This window comes from Lepisma saccharinum, chromosome 26 (assembly GCF_977018435.1).
Source record: "Lepisma saccharinum chromosome 26, izLepSacc3.1, whole genome shotgun sequence".
Taxonomy (NCBI): domain Eukaryota; kingdom Metazoa; phylum Arthropoda; class Insecta; order Zygentoma; family Lepismatidae; genus Lepisma; species Lepisma saccharinum.
In genome coordinates, this window is record NC_139254.1 from 20988725 (window position 1) to 21002208 (window position 13484).

General features: G+C 40.0%; 1 protein-coding gene across 2 annotated transcripts in view; it reads right to left on the bottom strand.

Annotated features, from left to right (window-relative positions):
• LOC145979468 (A disintegrin and metalloproteinase with thrombospondin motifs adt-1-like) overlaps nucleotides 1–13484 on the bottom strand; it is a 183514-nt gene that overhangs the window by 84022 nt on the left and 86008 nt on the right. For both annotated transcript variants that reach the window (XM_083112382.1, XM_083112383.1), the window contains exon 3: nucleotides 12831–13129. In XM_083112382.1, the coding sequence (XP_082968508.1) occupies nucleotides 12831–13129 (299 nt within the window). The remainder of the gene's footprint in view (nucleotides 1–12830; nucleotides 13130–13484) is intronic.

Below are 13484 nucleotides of genomic sequence, written 5' to 3' on the forward strand. Positions count from 1 at the left end.
TTTTTATGTTTTGGTATTCTTCCTTAAGGTTTGTTGAGTGTCCGATATATTGCCTAGCAATGCTTCATAAGTTGCCTAGCAACAATTTACAAATAAATAAATAAGTTTATTATGGGAATTTCAGCCCATTATCAAATTTTGATATCACCGAGAAAAGCGTAGAGTAATTTTACCTCCTATATTTTCCATGGTGTGTTTATTTTTATAACTGGAGTCAATTCAACTGAACCAATCATACAATTGGCAATAACAGCTGTTTTGTGTGCTGAAACTGTTATTAAACTTTATGCCGCAAAATAAAATCTTTTTTTTGTTCCCCAGTGTTATTTATTGATTGGCGGGGGAGGGTCGCACTCCATCCACCAAGGCCAACTCCGTGTAAATCTGACTTTAGAATTGCAAAAGTTCTTTAAAAATGGGGGAGGGCTAATAGCCGTTTGGGCTAATACGAGGGTGATTCAAATGAAAACCATAATTATTTATTATGAGGCAAATGGGGAAATACACAAAAATTATACGTATCTTTCACTCTCTCTCCCTCTCTCTTTCTGTCTTTCCCACTCGCTAACGTGTGATTCTAGGAACAAAATTAATAATTGACTTTTTTCTTAAAAAGTTGGTTTCATGTGAAGTCGGATGTGCACAGCCACCATGTTTGCGGCCAATTTTATTTATCGTTTGCAAAGAAAGATCCACCACGTAACGTTCGTTACACCTGCACCAACTGCAAGTATGTCTTAAATCACGAATCCCTGTGTTAGTACCTCCCACCCGTCCGCTTGAATTCCGTTTGCTTACAAGAACTGACCTCAATCATGGCTGCTCGAAGTCAAAATGCAACTGTTTGTGACGTAGGTGAAACATATCTATAGTGTTTACTTGCCTTGTTTGAAAATTTATCATGTGAACTATTTGGGTAGGAAGGACGTTTGTTCCTTCAATTGTCTCGTACGGTGTCTGCACTTTCTCATGTCCATGGCATGACAGGTCTAATTTCATTTCACTAACCATTCCCTTCCCCTTTACAAGTATTATAATTCCTCGTGCTTACCTCGCCCTGATTCTTGCGTGGGTGGAAATCCCTACCCACAGACTATTCAGTTAACGGATATTTCACGGTTTCTTGCCACAGAATGTTTTATTTATGAGCTGGCCATTGTCTCAAGCTCGGCAAGAAATCGACTGGTTGAGTGCAATAAGCTTCTTTCTTCATTCTTTTCCTACTTCTATCAGCGCAATTGCATGGCCGATTTGTCTTGCGTTCTGAACACTATTATTCCTTGCGAAGATAACACGCGAGCGCTACCTACAGGTACTATTTCTCGTGTTAAAAAAAAGTTAAAAATGGGTCAACAGCATGAACTCAGCGCGGTGTTTGTGATCAGAAATGTCTGTGATGCCACTACAAGACAAACCTTTTTTTGACCCGTATTGTAAAATGCGAATCATTGAGTTTGGGAAGGTAAATGGTGCAATCATACACGCCCCCTCCCTGGTATAATGGAAGAACCATAATTTTGTACATCGCTTTCACTTTGTGTGCAAGATTTTCATGGCGTCCCCAGAGGCTAATGATGGATGTTGGATTCCTGGCCCCCATCAACTCAGATGTCCTTTTAAAAAGTTGGATAAGGGGGAAGGTGGAAAATAAAGTACTGGAGGACATGGAGGCATATCATCATCTTACAGGAATCCATGACTTTGGTAAAGTAATAGCGACTACAGAGAGGTTAAGAGATTATCATTGAACCTCTCCCACTGGAATAAGGAAAAAACTGCCTATTTATTCTTCCTTTCTCCTTTTTTGTATTTCTGGTAACTTTCTTGTCTATTTTTTCATCTTCTCTTACTCCAGTATACCTTTTTATTGGTTTTTGCTCCCTACTTTTTAGTTTTCCACAAGTTTTCAGCTGTTTCTCCCATTTTCGTCTTTGCTCTTTCTTTTTTCTTTCGCTCCCTCCCTTCTCTCTCTCTGTATGTATATGTGTTGTGTCACTTCTTTTATTTCGTTTGGTTTATTTATCTTCTTCCTCTCTTTATTTCTCTCCTCCTCTCTCGTTTTCCTAAATTCTCTACCCCCGTTCTCTCTGCCTGGCTTTTAAACTCCTATTTGTAAAATTTTCTGTGTGCATTAATTGAATAATTCAATGACCAACTGTCCGAAATATTACAATGGCATACGTGAATGTCCTGTTGCCCCAAAATATAGATTCGTATTGACTGAAATTGATTTCAATATCGCATGAAGTAATGGAAGTATATTTAAAACGTGCAATGAATTTCACCGCGAGATCTTGAGCGCTCTATCGTGGACAAGAATGTTAGAATGACAGAAGCATTGTCTATTGTTAATCGAACAGAATACAGGCGAATGGAAAAACCTTCGGTATTTAACACAAGCATATGGAATATGTGCCTGAAAATGTCAGAAAACTTGGACATTATACGTAGAGAATAACTAAAGTATGTAAAACATGTGCTAGAAGCCAACACACGTGAACGTATGGAAATTATAGCATTTTAGAGCTTACGTACAGTGGGATCCATAAGTATTGCTCGGCAAATTGTCCACTACTATTTCAGTTGGTTTTTATCTTCATCCTACTTATTTTTAAGGACTTCTTTTTACGTATACTGGTTCAGAGGTTGTAAGCAGATTATTTGGTGTTTTGTGTCAGTTCTTGAAGCTCTCATTGCATAAAACAAAGGGAGTAAACGTGGTGATGGACAATTTGCTTGATAATACTTATATATTCCACTGTACCACCATAGCAAAGATTATACAAAATAACATCGATTTAAATTAACATTGACATGAAGATATACGTTGACCATGTTGAGGATTCCGCAGCTGCCATTGTGCTGTAAAGACAGCTGTATAGATTACTTTAGAGGGCAAAATTGAAGCCCTTAACGCCAGCCATTGGCAGATTTAGAAGGGGCACAGGGACACATGTCCACCCAAAAGCCTTGACCAAATATTATGAAAAGTGATGACATCATAATATCCCAACAAAGCAAAAGATTCGAGCAACATAAAATAGAATCCTTCAACAATATCCATTTCCAGACTGTAAAAGAAAACAAACAATGACTTATCCTGAAAATTCTACCTGGTTTACAACAACAATTCTTAATTATCAGTGCCGGCGATTTGGAGTTTCAAGAGCCCTCCACTTTTTGCAACTTTTTCCCCTTGCACTCTCCTTAGACCCCAGTTTTGGCATCACTGTGTTTACGTATAAATTCGTTCCCTGTTCATCATTATCATTACTATATCGTTTCGGTTACCTGCTCTTGAACTTAGTAAGGGTATTGAGTTGTTTAAAAAACAAAACACTTTCATCTACTAATTCTGCACATACACTTTCCAATTCAGGCACGAAGAGCATTGATCCCAGATCGTGAAGATCGTCAAAATACCTCAATGATCCACAACTGCAATGGAGCTACCATTGTTCGTGAGACAACGGCTTGCCACTGGATCCCCTCCTGATCTAATCAGAACATAATGTCGGTCATTGCCAGCAAAATGGAATCAACGTGGCTTCCGGAAAGTTTCGGCTTTCGTGCAGCTGGTGGTCAGGATGTCCTGTCGTAAGGACGAAGAGAGTTGAATGTGGTTATCGCTTTTTTTTGGGGGGGGGACAAATAAATCTGAAACAACTTTATCTGAACAAGGGCGTCATCCTGAAACAGTGACCTTGTGGGAAAAATTGAAATGATGTGTGATTCTTTTTTCTCTTTGAATTCGTGGCGCCTGTCTGTCCCCTTTGGTATCCATATGGAACTTACATGCTTATTATTGATGGTATCCAGATGAGACAAGGCTAGTCTCGTCCAGTGGCGGCCGATAAGGGGGGTGTAGGACTGCAGCCCCCAAACAAATTAGATTTTGTTGCCATTAGTGCGAAAATTAAGTAGCGGAAGTATAAATATTTAATTTTTGCACTAATGGGAACAAAATATAATTTGTTTGGGGGGCTGCACCCCCCTTATCGGCCGTCACTGGTCTCGTCTCGAATGAAAACGAGCATATTTTACTTCAAGATATAAAGAACTGTATACACAGCTACAGTAAAACCTCGTTAATCCGGACTAATGGGGGGGATAAGTTGACCGGTTTAACGAAAGTCCGAATTAACTGAAATAACCTAAAAGAACAGTAGAAAGTGCATTAAAACTCTGTTTATAGCAACAAAACACGTTTAGTATGGTGTATTTAAAGGGCATAGGCCTAAATACACTGTACAGTACAGTAGAAAGTTTGCGGGAAACAGAATTCCATCAGTGGTTGACTGCCTTTTCTTTGGGAAGTTCTCTTGTTGACTTCTAGCCACATTTAAAACCTTGCATTCTGCTTCCTGTCCGGACTAAGCGAAGTCCTGGTTATCGGGGTCCGGAGTAACGAGGTTTTACTGTATTTTCAAAATTGATTACGTTCCTTCTTCCATGTTCACTCAAGTTCTTGACTGATTGATTTGTTTTACTTAGTTCTTCTGGCAGTTTTGATTAATCGCAAGATGAGGATGAATGATGATAAGGTGAACGGGTGAAAGGACAATCACAATCACATATGGACGACACAACACAAGCCTCACGGAGGATTAGACTGGCCGTGGGTGCAGACGCCAGAGCCTCGTTAGTCTGCAAAATCGGTGTACAGAGAGGTTGACTTTTGGATGTCTTCTCAGGTCACCGCTTGCTAGGGTGACCATAATATTTTGACCCAAAAACGGGGCATCCCAAGGAGGTCAATTTACCCCTTCTTGAAAATTTGGTTAGGCCTGATTATAAAATTGTTATCATTAATGTATTATTATTGTTATTCATTAAAGTATGGATCTCAAAAATAATACCCTACAATAAAATGAAACATTATCTTGCAACATGCCACCACTCGTAACTCCAGGGTATCCGAATTGGCAACACACCGCTCCTTGCTCCGGCTGATCAGTTGGAAGCACCAGTTCTCACCCAGGGATCTGGATTAAGACGATCCACATTCCTCCAGGAAGGAAACCACCGAATTGCGACACGTGACAGTAAATAAAATTCCAAATACTTTATAATTAAAATGTCCAAAATCTTTAATCACGAATCGCGCGCGTACATAATGATTCGCACAAGTTAAAATTATATTTTGTTGGGTCATGCACGCTCGTAGGCAGTGATAAGCAACTTATTTAACACGAGAGTCCGCGCACCGCCTTCACAGTTAATAGCAAGACCTCAACTGCCTACCTCAAGCGCGAGGCGCAGCATAACAGATTGTTCTATCTTACAATAATACAAACTCATAACATAAAATAACACAAGAAAACTGATAATTTATATAACAGATCAATGTTAATTAGCGATAGTAAGCTAAAGTTCAGGTTGGCAACAATTAAAAATGCCAACGTGGAAGTTTTTACATCGCCAACACGTACCGTGGTTCCCCCACTCCTAACATAAACAGCCAATAGGAAAACGATATTTTATTGAAAACGAGGGAGAAATACTTGCTATAATATTACAATATTAAACTATATAGAAATAGCTAAACTGATTTTATCAAATAATTCATATTTGCCCTTGCACATAAAATGATTAAATAAAGATTTAGTTTATAACGAAGACAAATTACTTCAATCTTGTAAATTGTTGCACAAAAAATCGATATTAAGAAGAAATGTATTTAACTTGTGCTTAAACAACAACATTTGCGTGAAAGATAGTAATAAATCCTAGGCATTTTGGATTTGAAAAACAATGAAAACGTTGCATATATTATTTGGGATAATTATTAGCCTATAAATTCTGAATAAATGTTGCAAAAATACGCGAATAATATTATAACATAAAATAAAACGTAAATATAGGTATGCATGAATTATAAAAACAATTAAGTATAAATAATTTAATCCAAGTTCTTAACTTGAAAGTATACGAATAAGATAAATGCCAATATACGACTGAAAGCTGCCTAACATGGCGGTCGTTACAACTTCCCGTTGTCAAAAAAATATTAATTAATTATAATCACGGTGTAACTGGTCCCTTTTGAACAGCCTTTGAGGTTTTCGCTATTTTGAAGTTGAGAAATGTCAGAAGTATTTGTGATTTGATTATTTGTGGAGCAGTGAATGAGAGCAGCGTTATATAAATAAAAGAAATAAATATTACTGTAAATTGTTGCTGTTAGATTTATAAATTTATATAAAGGAACTGTAAAATTATGCTAATATTATTTAATAATTTACCGAATATTTTGTTTTAAATATCAACTCATTCAAATACTCAGAACGAATTAGGACCTCAGTTCCAAAATGAAATTTTATTTTAATTCACTATAGTTCATAATGTAATAAAGACAGGTTATATCTTCCATCCTTGAATTTTACTGTGTTTATATCAATTTCATATTTCATTTAAATTATAATGCATTATTTAAGTATCTCTTTATATTTTGTTTTGTCCGTGGTGGTTTAGATCTGAAACATTGAGTGTAAATATATTATTTGTACATTGTAATATTAAAAATTTTGTGTTCATGTAGGCAATTCTTGTGTTGGATAGTTAAGTCTGACATTTTATGTTACTCTTTCAATCATACTTGCACTATTATTCGAATGTTTTTGTTTATAGTAACTATACTTTCTTTTGTGTACATTTACAATGTACTTTAGCGTTGACATAGTTCATGTTTATCAGAAAAATGGAACACTATATTTGGGCATTCGCCTGTTGTGTTTGAATAAATAAATAAATAAATACAAACTCCCCGAAAAATAAACCCCCAGACACACAAAACAATTTAACTTTCTTTTCTTTACCATGAAATGTCTCAAATTTAGACTTGGTTTTCAAGCTAACTCCTAGACTTTTATAAAACGGGTCAATTATGTCGACGGGACAACCGGGACACGACTTTCAAACGGGAATCTCTCGGTCAAAACAGGGCGTATGGTCACCCTACCCCTTATGCGCCCACTCGAGTAGTTGAATTTCCTAGAAGTGTATGTTCCCAGCTCAGAAGATTAGAAAACTGCTGTCACGCTAACATCCGAGCATATGATATTCATTTATATTTGGAATCCAGATTTCATACTTTCTATTCATATCTTTACCCTTTGTCTATTCTCATGTAAAATAATTCATCCCATGAAGTAAGTTACATGATAAAATAATCTATTAGAAATTTACATCGCCGGCCTCTGGGAAGGAGTCGTAACGTGTTACGGAAACAGAGGTCCCAAGTTCGAACCCTGGTTAATGCTTGTGCTTGTCTCAATTCATCCCATTATTCATCTTCATCGTGGCAACTTGCCCAAGAGGTAGAAAAGCAACGTAAAATAGAAAGAGGAAGATATACAGGGTGATCCGTTTGGATATGGATAAAATAATATGGATGTGATTTTTTTTGGTCAAATGTAATTACCTGAAATATTGTATACAAAAGACTGAAAGGTGGGAGTTTCTATTTTTATACACTACTAACAGTTTGATACAGTTTCAGTTTCCTACATGGCCTTCATTGCGAACTCTGCACAACTCATAACGGTGATTCAATTCATTCCACGCCTGGTGTAACATCTCTGGGTGATTATGTCGAAAGCCTGTGTGATTTTGAGTTTCAAATCATCAATGTCTGTGGGTTTATGTGAATAGACAGTGTCTTTAACGAAACCCCAGAGGGCCTCCCCCATGGCGCAGTGGTAGCGTCATTGCCTTGTAATCAAGGGGTCCCGGGTTCGATACCCGGTGGAGGCACAAGTGGTTCGGATCCCACTTTAAACTGTAGGTCCAGTCCCAATTAGCCTTACTGTGCATAAAGTGGACTTAAAACAGCAACTCAAACCAAACGAAACCCCAGAAATTCACGTTGGACTTGTGTAACACTCTCACACTTAGCATACCAAAGGACACATTTAGCCCGTAGCTGGTTCGTAAACAACATTTTAACAATAACGAATCAGTTCAAAGTTCATTGTTGCCAACACACTACAGCAAAACTCCCATGTTTCACGCACGAAAACACCAACACGAAAATTTTCCTACTATCAGATTTACGTTTCTATTAATGATTTATTTTATCCATACCGAAATGGATCACCCTGTATATATATATACACATATTTTTAGACATTTATCTACACACACCTCTGAAATTTTTGACGAAAGTCCAATTTATGGGCATCTAGTCACGCTGATTAACATTTGAATACGTTAAATTTCGGCCTGTAGGATTACGCACGGGATATACAGGACGGTTCAAGATAAAATTTATTACCCGGGCGAGGTGGATTTTCGGCGCTCCCGCTAGTTTCCGCCCTACCCTACCACCCCACTACTTCCTACACTACTTTCCACCTTCCTCCAATAAAAGCATGGTCATGTTATATGAATATTTGCGGTTTTAGTGACAAAAAATAATAGACTTACTTTTTAAATATCATAAGTGTTGCATTGAAAGTAAACCTTTGTTGTAGGTATGCGTTAAATGAATTTTCAATATACTTATGCCATGCAGCAGTAACTTCAGTTAATTCTTGTCTACACAAATCCAACTGTTCTAAAAGCTTATGTAATAAGAAATAAGGTTCTTGCGCTACTCAGGCAGTGTCCGAAAGGTGCAAGACCGTACTTGAAGTCGTGGACTGGAAGTGAAAGTCTTTCGAATTGCACTTCGACTGCAGCGCCAAATACGATCAGTAGATAAAACTGAGCACTCGTTGTTTCCCCCGCGTTTAAAACACTTGTTCTTCACCATACAAGTCACATAGTATTTTAAAATGTTCTTACACTTACTTTTCCACACATTAGAAGAACTTCAACCAACAACTTGCTGGCTTTCTACCTCCGTGATTTCAAACAAATGGAACGATCCGTGCTCCGAGGTGTGGTCTCGATTGCTCGCGTACGTACTTGTAGCTTTCGAATTGCACAAAGCAGGGTGCGAAATCCCCGGGGCGGGGGGGGGGGGGATTCCCCCCACCAACGATCTTGTCCTGCAATTTCCCCCCAACCAAACTCTTCCGGGGGGTTAGAGTTTTTGTTTTAACAACGATCATAAAAATTTAGTTTGGGATTCGAATATACTTGACTAGAATAATATCGATAACATACAAAAAGAACGGACAACAAACAGACTCATAAGGACACTGAATCCAGCAATCCCCAGAACACAGAAAATAGACAATTTGCAATTACATTTTCAATGAAAGACAGTCGATATACTCAATATATTGTATATTTTATAATATAATTTGATTATTTAATAATTGACACATATTTAATGACATTATATATACGTATGTATATATACTGGGTGAGTCTGTTAAAAGAGGCCCCGTAGAAAATGTGCTCCTTGCATGTAGGCAACCCTGGTACACCGAAGAGAAGAGCGGGGTAGAGAACAGTCCAGGATATCGGTGCCAAGCGGGTTAGACAACTTGACATAAACGTAAATTAATGAAACATCTCTTTTGTAAATACAGTACATTGTGACAACAACCTACCTAGAGGAGGTGCTGGAAATGTCCTCCGTTGACCTTGAGGCACGTGTGCAGATGATGCCACATGTTCTAAAAAGCACGGGCGAGGACATCCTGCGGGATGGCCTGGATAGCTGTGATAATGTTGTTCTGGAGTTCTTCGAGTGTTGTGAGGGTTGTTGCTATACACCTGTCCCTTTAGAGCTCCCGACAAGAAGAAATCACAGGGTGATAAATCTGGAGAACTAGGTGGCCAAGGTTGGTTCGTGCCACGGCTCATGACGCAATAAGGCGGGAACACTGACTCAATGCGCGTGATCGTTGTACATGCTGTATGCGCCGTGGCTCCATCCTGCTGCAAGTAAGCGTCCCTTCGCTCATCCTCAGTCAGTTGTTCAACAAACACGTTGAATATGTTACTGATGTAACGATCCGTTTTCACAGTCTCATGGAAGAACACGGGGAAGATGCGGCGTGACGACACGGCACACCAGACACAGAGTTTCTGGGCGTGCAGTGAACACGTGTGGATTGTCACCTGACCAGTGTCGCGTGTTCTGGGAGTTTATGTAGCCTGACAGATGGAACCATGCTTCATCGGAAATGAACAAGTAACGATCCTGCAGCACCTCTGGAGCAATATTGGGCAGAAACCACTCACAAAACTGCACTCAAGATGCCTTGTCAACATCCCACACCTCATGCATCACGGTAACTTTGAATGCGTGCAAGCTCAAGTCCTGCTTCAGGATCCGCATAGCGGTTGACTGGGACACCTGCAACTGTTGTGTCAAACGTCGAAATGATTTTCGTGGACTGCGTATAATTAGCTGCGCTGCGTCGCCCACCTTTGCCTCAGTGCAGGCAGTTTTTGGACGCACTTTTGGCCTATTCAGCACGGATCCGGTTTCCCGCCATTTTGCAATCAGTTTTTGCAGTACTGATTTCGTTGGGGCCTTCGCTGGAACTCCATTCACCGCGAACTCCGTCGTAAACAAATCTGCACACTGTTTCCAAGAACCGAGGCGTGTCGTTAACACCATGCTGACCCACCGAACCACACTCACAACTTTCCTCGCTGCTCAACTACACTCAACTGATCTGCACGCTGCCTGCCTCAAGGTCACTACTGGACACTTTCTTCTCAATCCCCCTCATGTCATGTGTCGAAACTGCTTGGCGCCGATATCCTGAAATGATCTCTACCGCACTCTTCTCTTCGATGTACCATGGTTGCCTACATGCAAGGAGCACATTTTCAACGGGGCCTCTTTTAACAGACTCACCCAGTATATATATATAGTGTGTATGTGTGTCTTTCTCTCTGTCTGCTCCTTCCCCCCACCAATCTGCAGTGATTTCGCACCCTGGCACTAAGTGATGTCCCTTCCGTCAAAACTATACTTCAAGTCTGTTCTTTCTACCTTTCGGACACAGCCTCAAAGAGGGCGCTCCGGTTTGGCACCCTCGAGGGCGGCGCCACGGGCACTTCAAGGACCTCGCGCACTGTGACGCGGGGGAAACACGGAAAAATCCGGCAACAGAACTTCTGTCGTCTGCTTCTATTGAAATCAAATGGCGTTTACTACAGGGGAAAATGCGAAACCGAAGCACGGAATTTCCGGCTAGAAGTCTGCAGTTTATCTTGAGGGTTATGGCTCACTGGGACGCCGAAAGCGAAACTGGGGGTTTGATACAGGGTGACTCAGAATTTCTATTACACACTTCTAGGGGTTGTAGACGGGACTTAGTAGATCAAGTTTTAATAAGGAACCAATGTCCGGGAACGTGCCGTTTTGGTACTACACAGATCACAAGATCACATAATTTCACATCTCCCGGTTCACGGTAGGCAACCCACATGACGGAGGGCGACGTCTTCAGTCACCTGATGTCATGTGTGCTGCTTCCAACATCCTCTGTTTACAATCCGATGTGCTTCGACCTTCACGTCAGTTGCTATTCAGCCGTTGCGGAAGACAGTACAGTATGGTTGAATACACGTTTGCCGAGAACACCGACATGTTAATTTACGGCGAAGCTGGACGTAATGGTAGCTGCACAACGTCTGTATGCAGAGCGTTTTCTACATCGTGTCACTCCATCACATACCATATTTGCTCGATTAGATGATGATGGAGGTGTGAAATTATGTGATCTTGTCATCTGTGTATTACCAAAACGGTACGTTTCCGGAAATGGGTTCCTTATAACTACTAACTAACTAACTCTCTAGCCCTCTTAAACTCGAAGGTTCATGGCTGCAGCAACAGAGGCCTTCCATCTGTCCCTATCTTGAGCAAGATCTATATACTCTTTTCCATCCCTATCGATTTCCTTTAGGTCCATCTCAACGTTGTCCCTCCATCTTCGTCTTGGCCTTCCTACAGGTCTCTTACCATCAGGTTTCCCAAGAAGAACCCTGAAAACTCCTCTTTCCTCTCCCATTCGTGCCACATGGCCTGCCCACCTAAGTCTTCTTCATTTAATTATACAAATTATGTAGTTCTAAATTATGTAACCTTCTCCACTCACCTGTCTCCTCATCCCTTTTAGGTCCAAATATTTTACTAAGGATCTTATTTTCAAATACTCTCAATTTATGTTCCTCTTTCAATGTAAGGGACCAAGTTTCACACCCATATAATATTACAGGCAAAATTACTGTTTTGTATATTTTAAATTTTAGTTTCATAGATATTAAACGAGAAGACAAAAGTTTATGAAGAGAGAAGTAACATGCGTTTCCTGAATTAAGCCTACTTTTTATTTCCTCTTTAATATAATTTTCATTTGTTAATATTACTCCTAAGTATTTGAATTTGGAAACTGGTTCAAACGAGTTGTTATCAATAATCAGATTTTGATTATTACCTAACACTTGGTTTCGGCCTGTAAGCATATTTAGTTTTCTCTTTGTTAACTTCCAAACCTATCTCTTTAGCAGTTTTGATAAATATTTTAGCATTATTCTTAATTATCATCCCCTAATAAGTCTACATCATCTGCGTATGCTAACAGTTGAGTCACACCATTTAATTTTAGTCCTTCGTTAGTTTCTTTTACCTTCCTAACATCATATTCTAAGGCAAAATTAAAGGTCAATGGAGATACTGTATCTCCTTGTTTTAACCCATCATGAACCAGTAATGGGTTCCTTATCAAAACTTGATCTACTAGGTCCCCTCTACAACCCCTAGAAGTGTGTAATAGGAATTCTGAATCACCCTGTATATTCTATTTGTAAGCATTACCTACAATGCGGCCCACGCAAGGGGTTCTGGGGAATACTGATTACAGTTTTGGGTGATAAGAGTATACAGAGCCAGAAGGGAATCAAGTTCCACTCACCATTCCCCCGCAGAGCCCTACCGCCACCGGGTCTTCTTGACTTCTGTTGGTGTCTTGGCTCCTGTGGCGCACCAGCCCCTGGTAGAAGCAGTGTTGCTCCTCGGAGAGATCTTCCGGCAGGATGTCCGTCCCGCTCTCGTTCCGGTTGAGCATGACGAAGTTTTCGTCGAGCAGCCCTGGCGTCGGCCACAGGGTGAAGTCGAAATCCTCCCCCAGCGCCTGCAGACGGAGATGCTCGCCCGACGCTGACCGTTTCCTCCTGGTTCGATGGGGAAGCCTCACCACGTCGAACAATGGCACTGGAAAAGGAGGAAGAATGGTCATACATACTGTTGTCTAGATACGTAGTATCAGTATTTTAATAGACTTACTATTGGGAATATCTAGAGAACAGCGAAAGGAAACTACACGAAGATTCACCTGAATGAAGTTATTCCAAGTTGATTTTGGAATATTAAAGGGAACATTCCAGCGTTAAGCCGGAAGCATTTCCTTTAACATTTTTGCTAGCATAAATGCTACGTAAATGTTTCCAAAAATCTTATAACAGATAGTTCTTTACACGAAAGCATTTTATGCAACATTTCAGTTAGCTGTTTCAATTACAATGTACAATACATACAGCACGAAAGGCACGTCGAGTTACACCGTCAA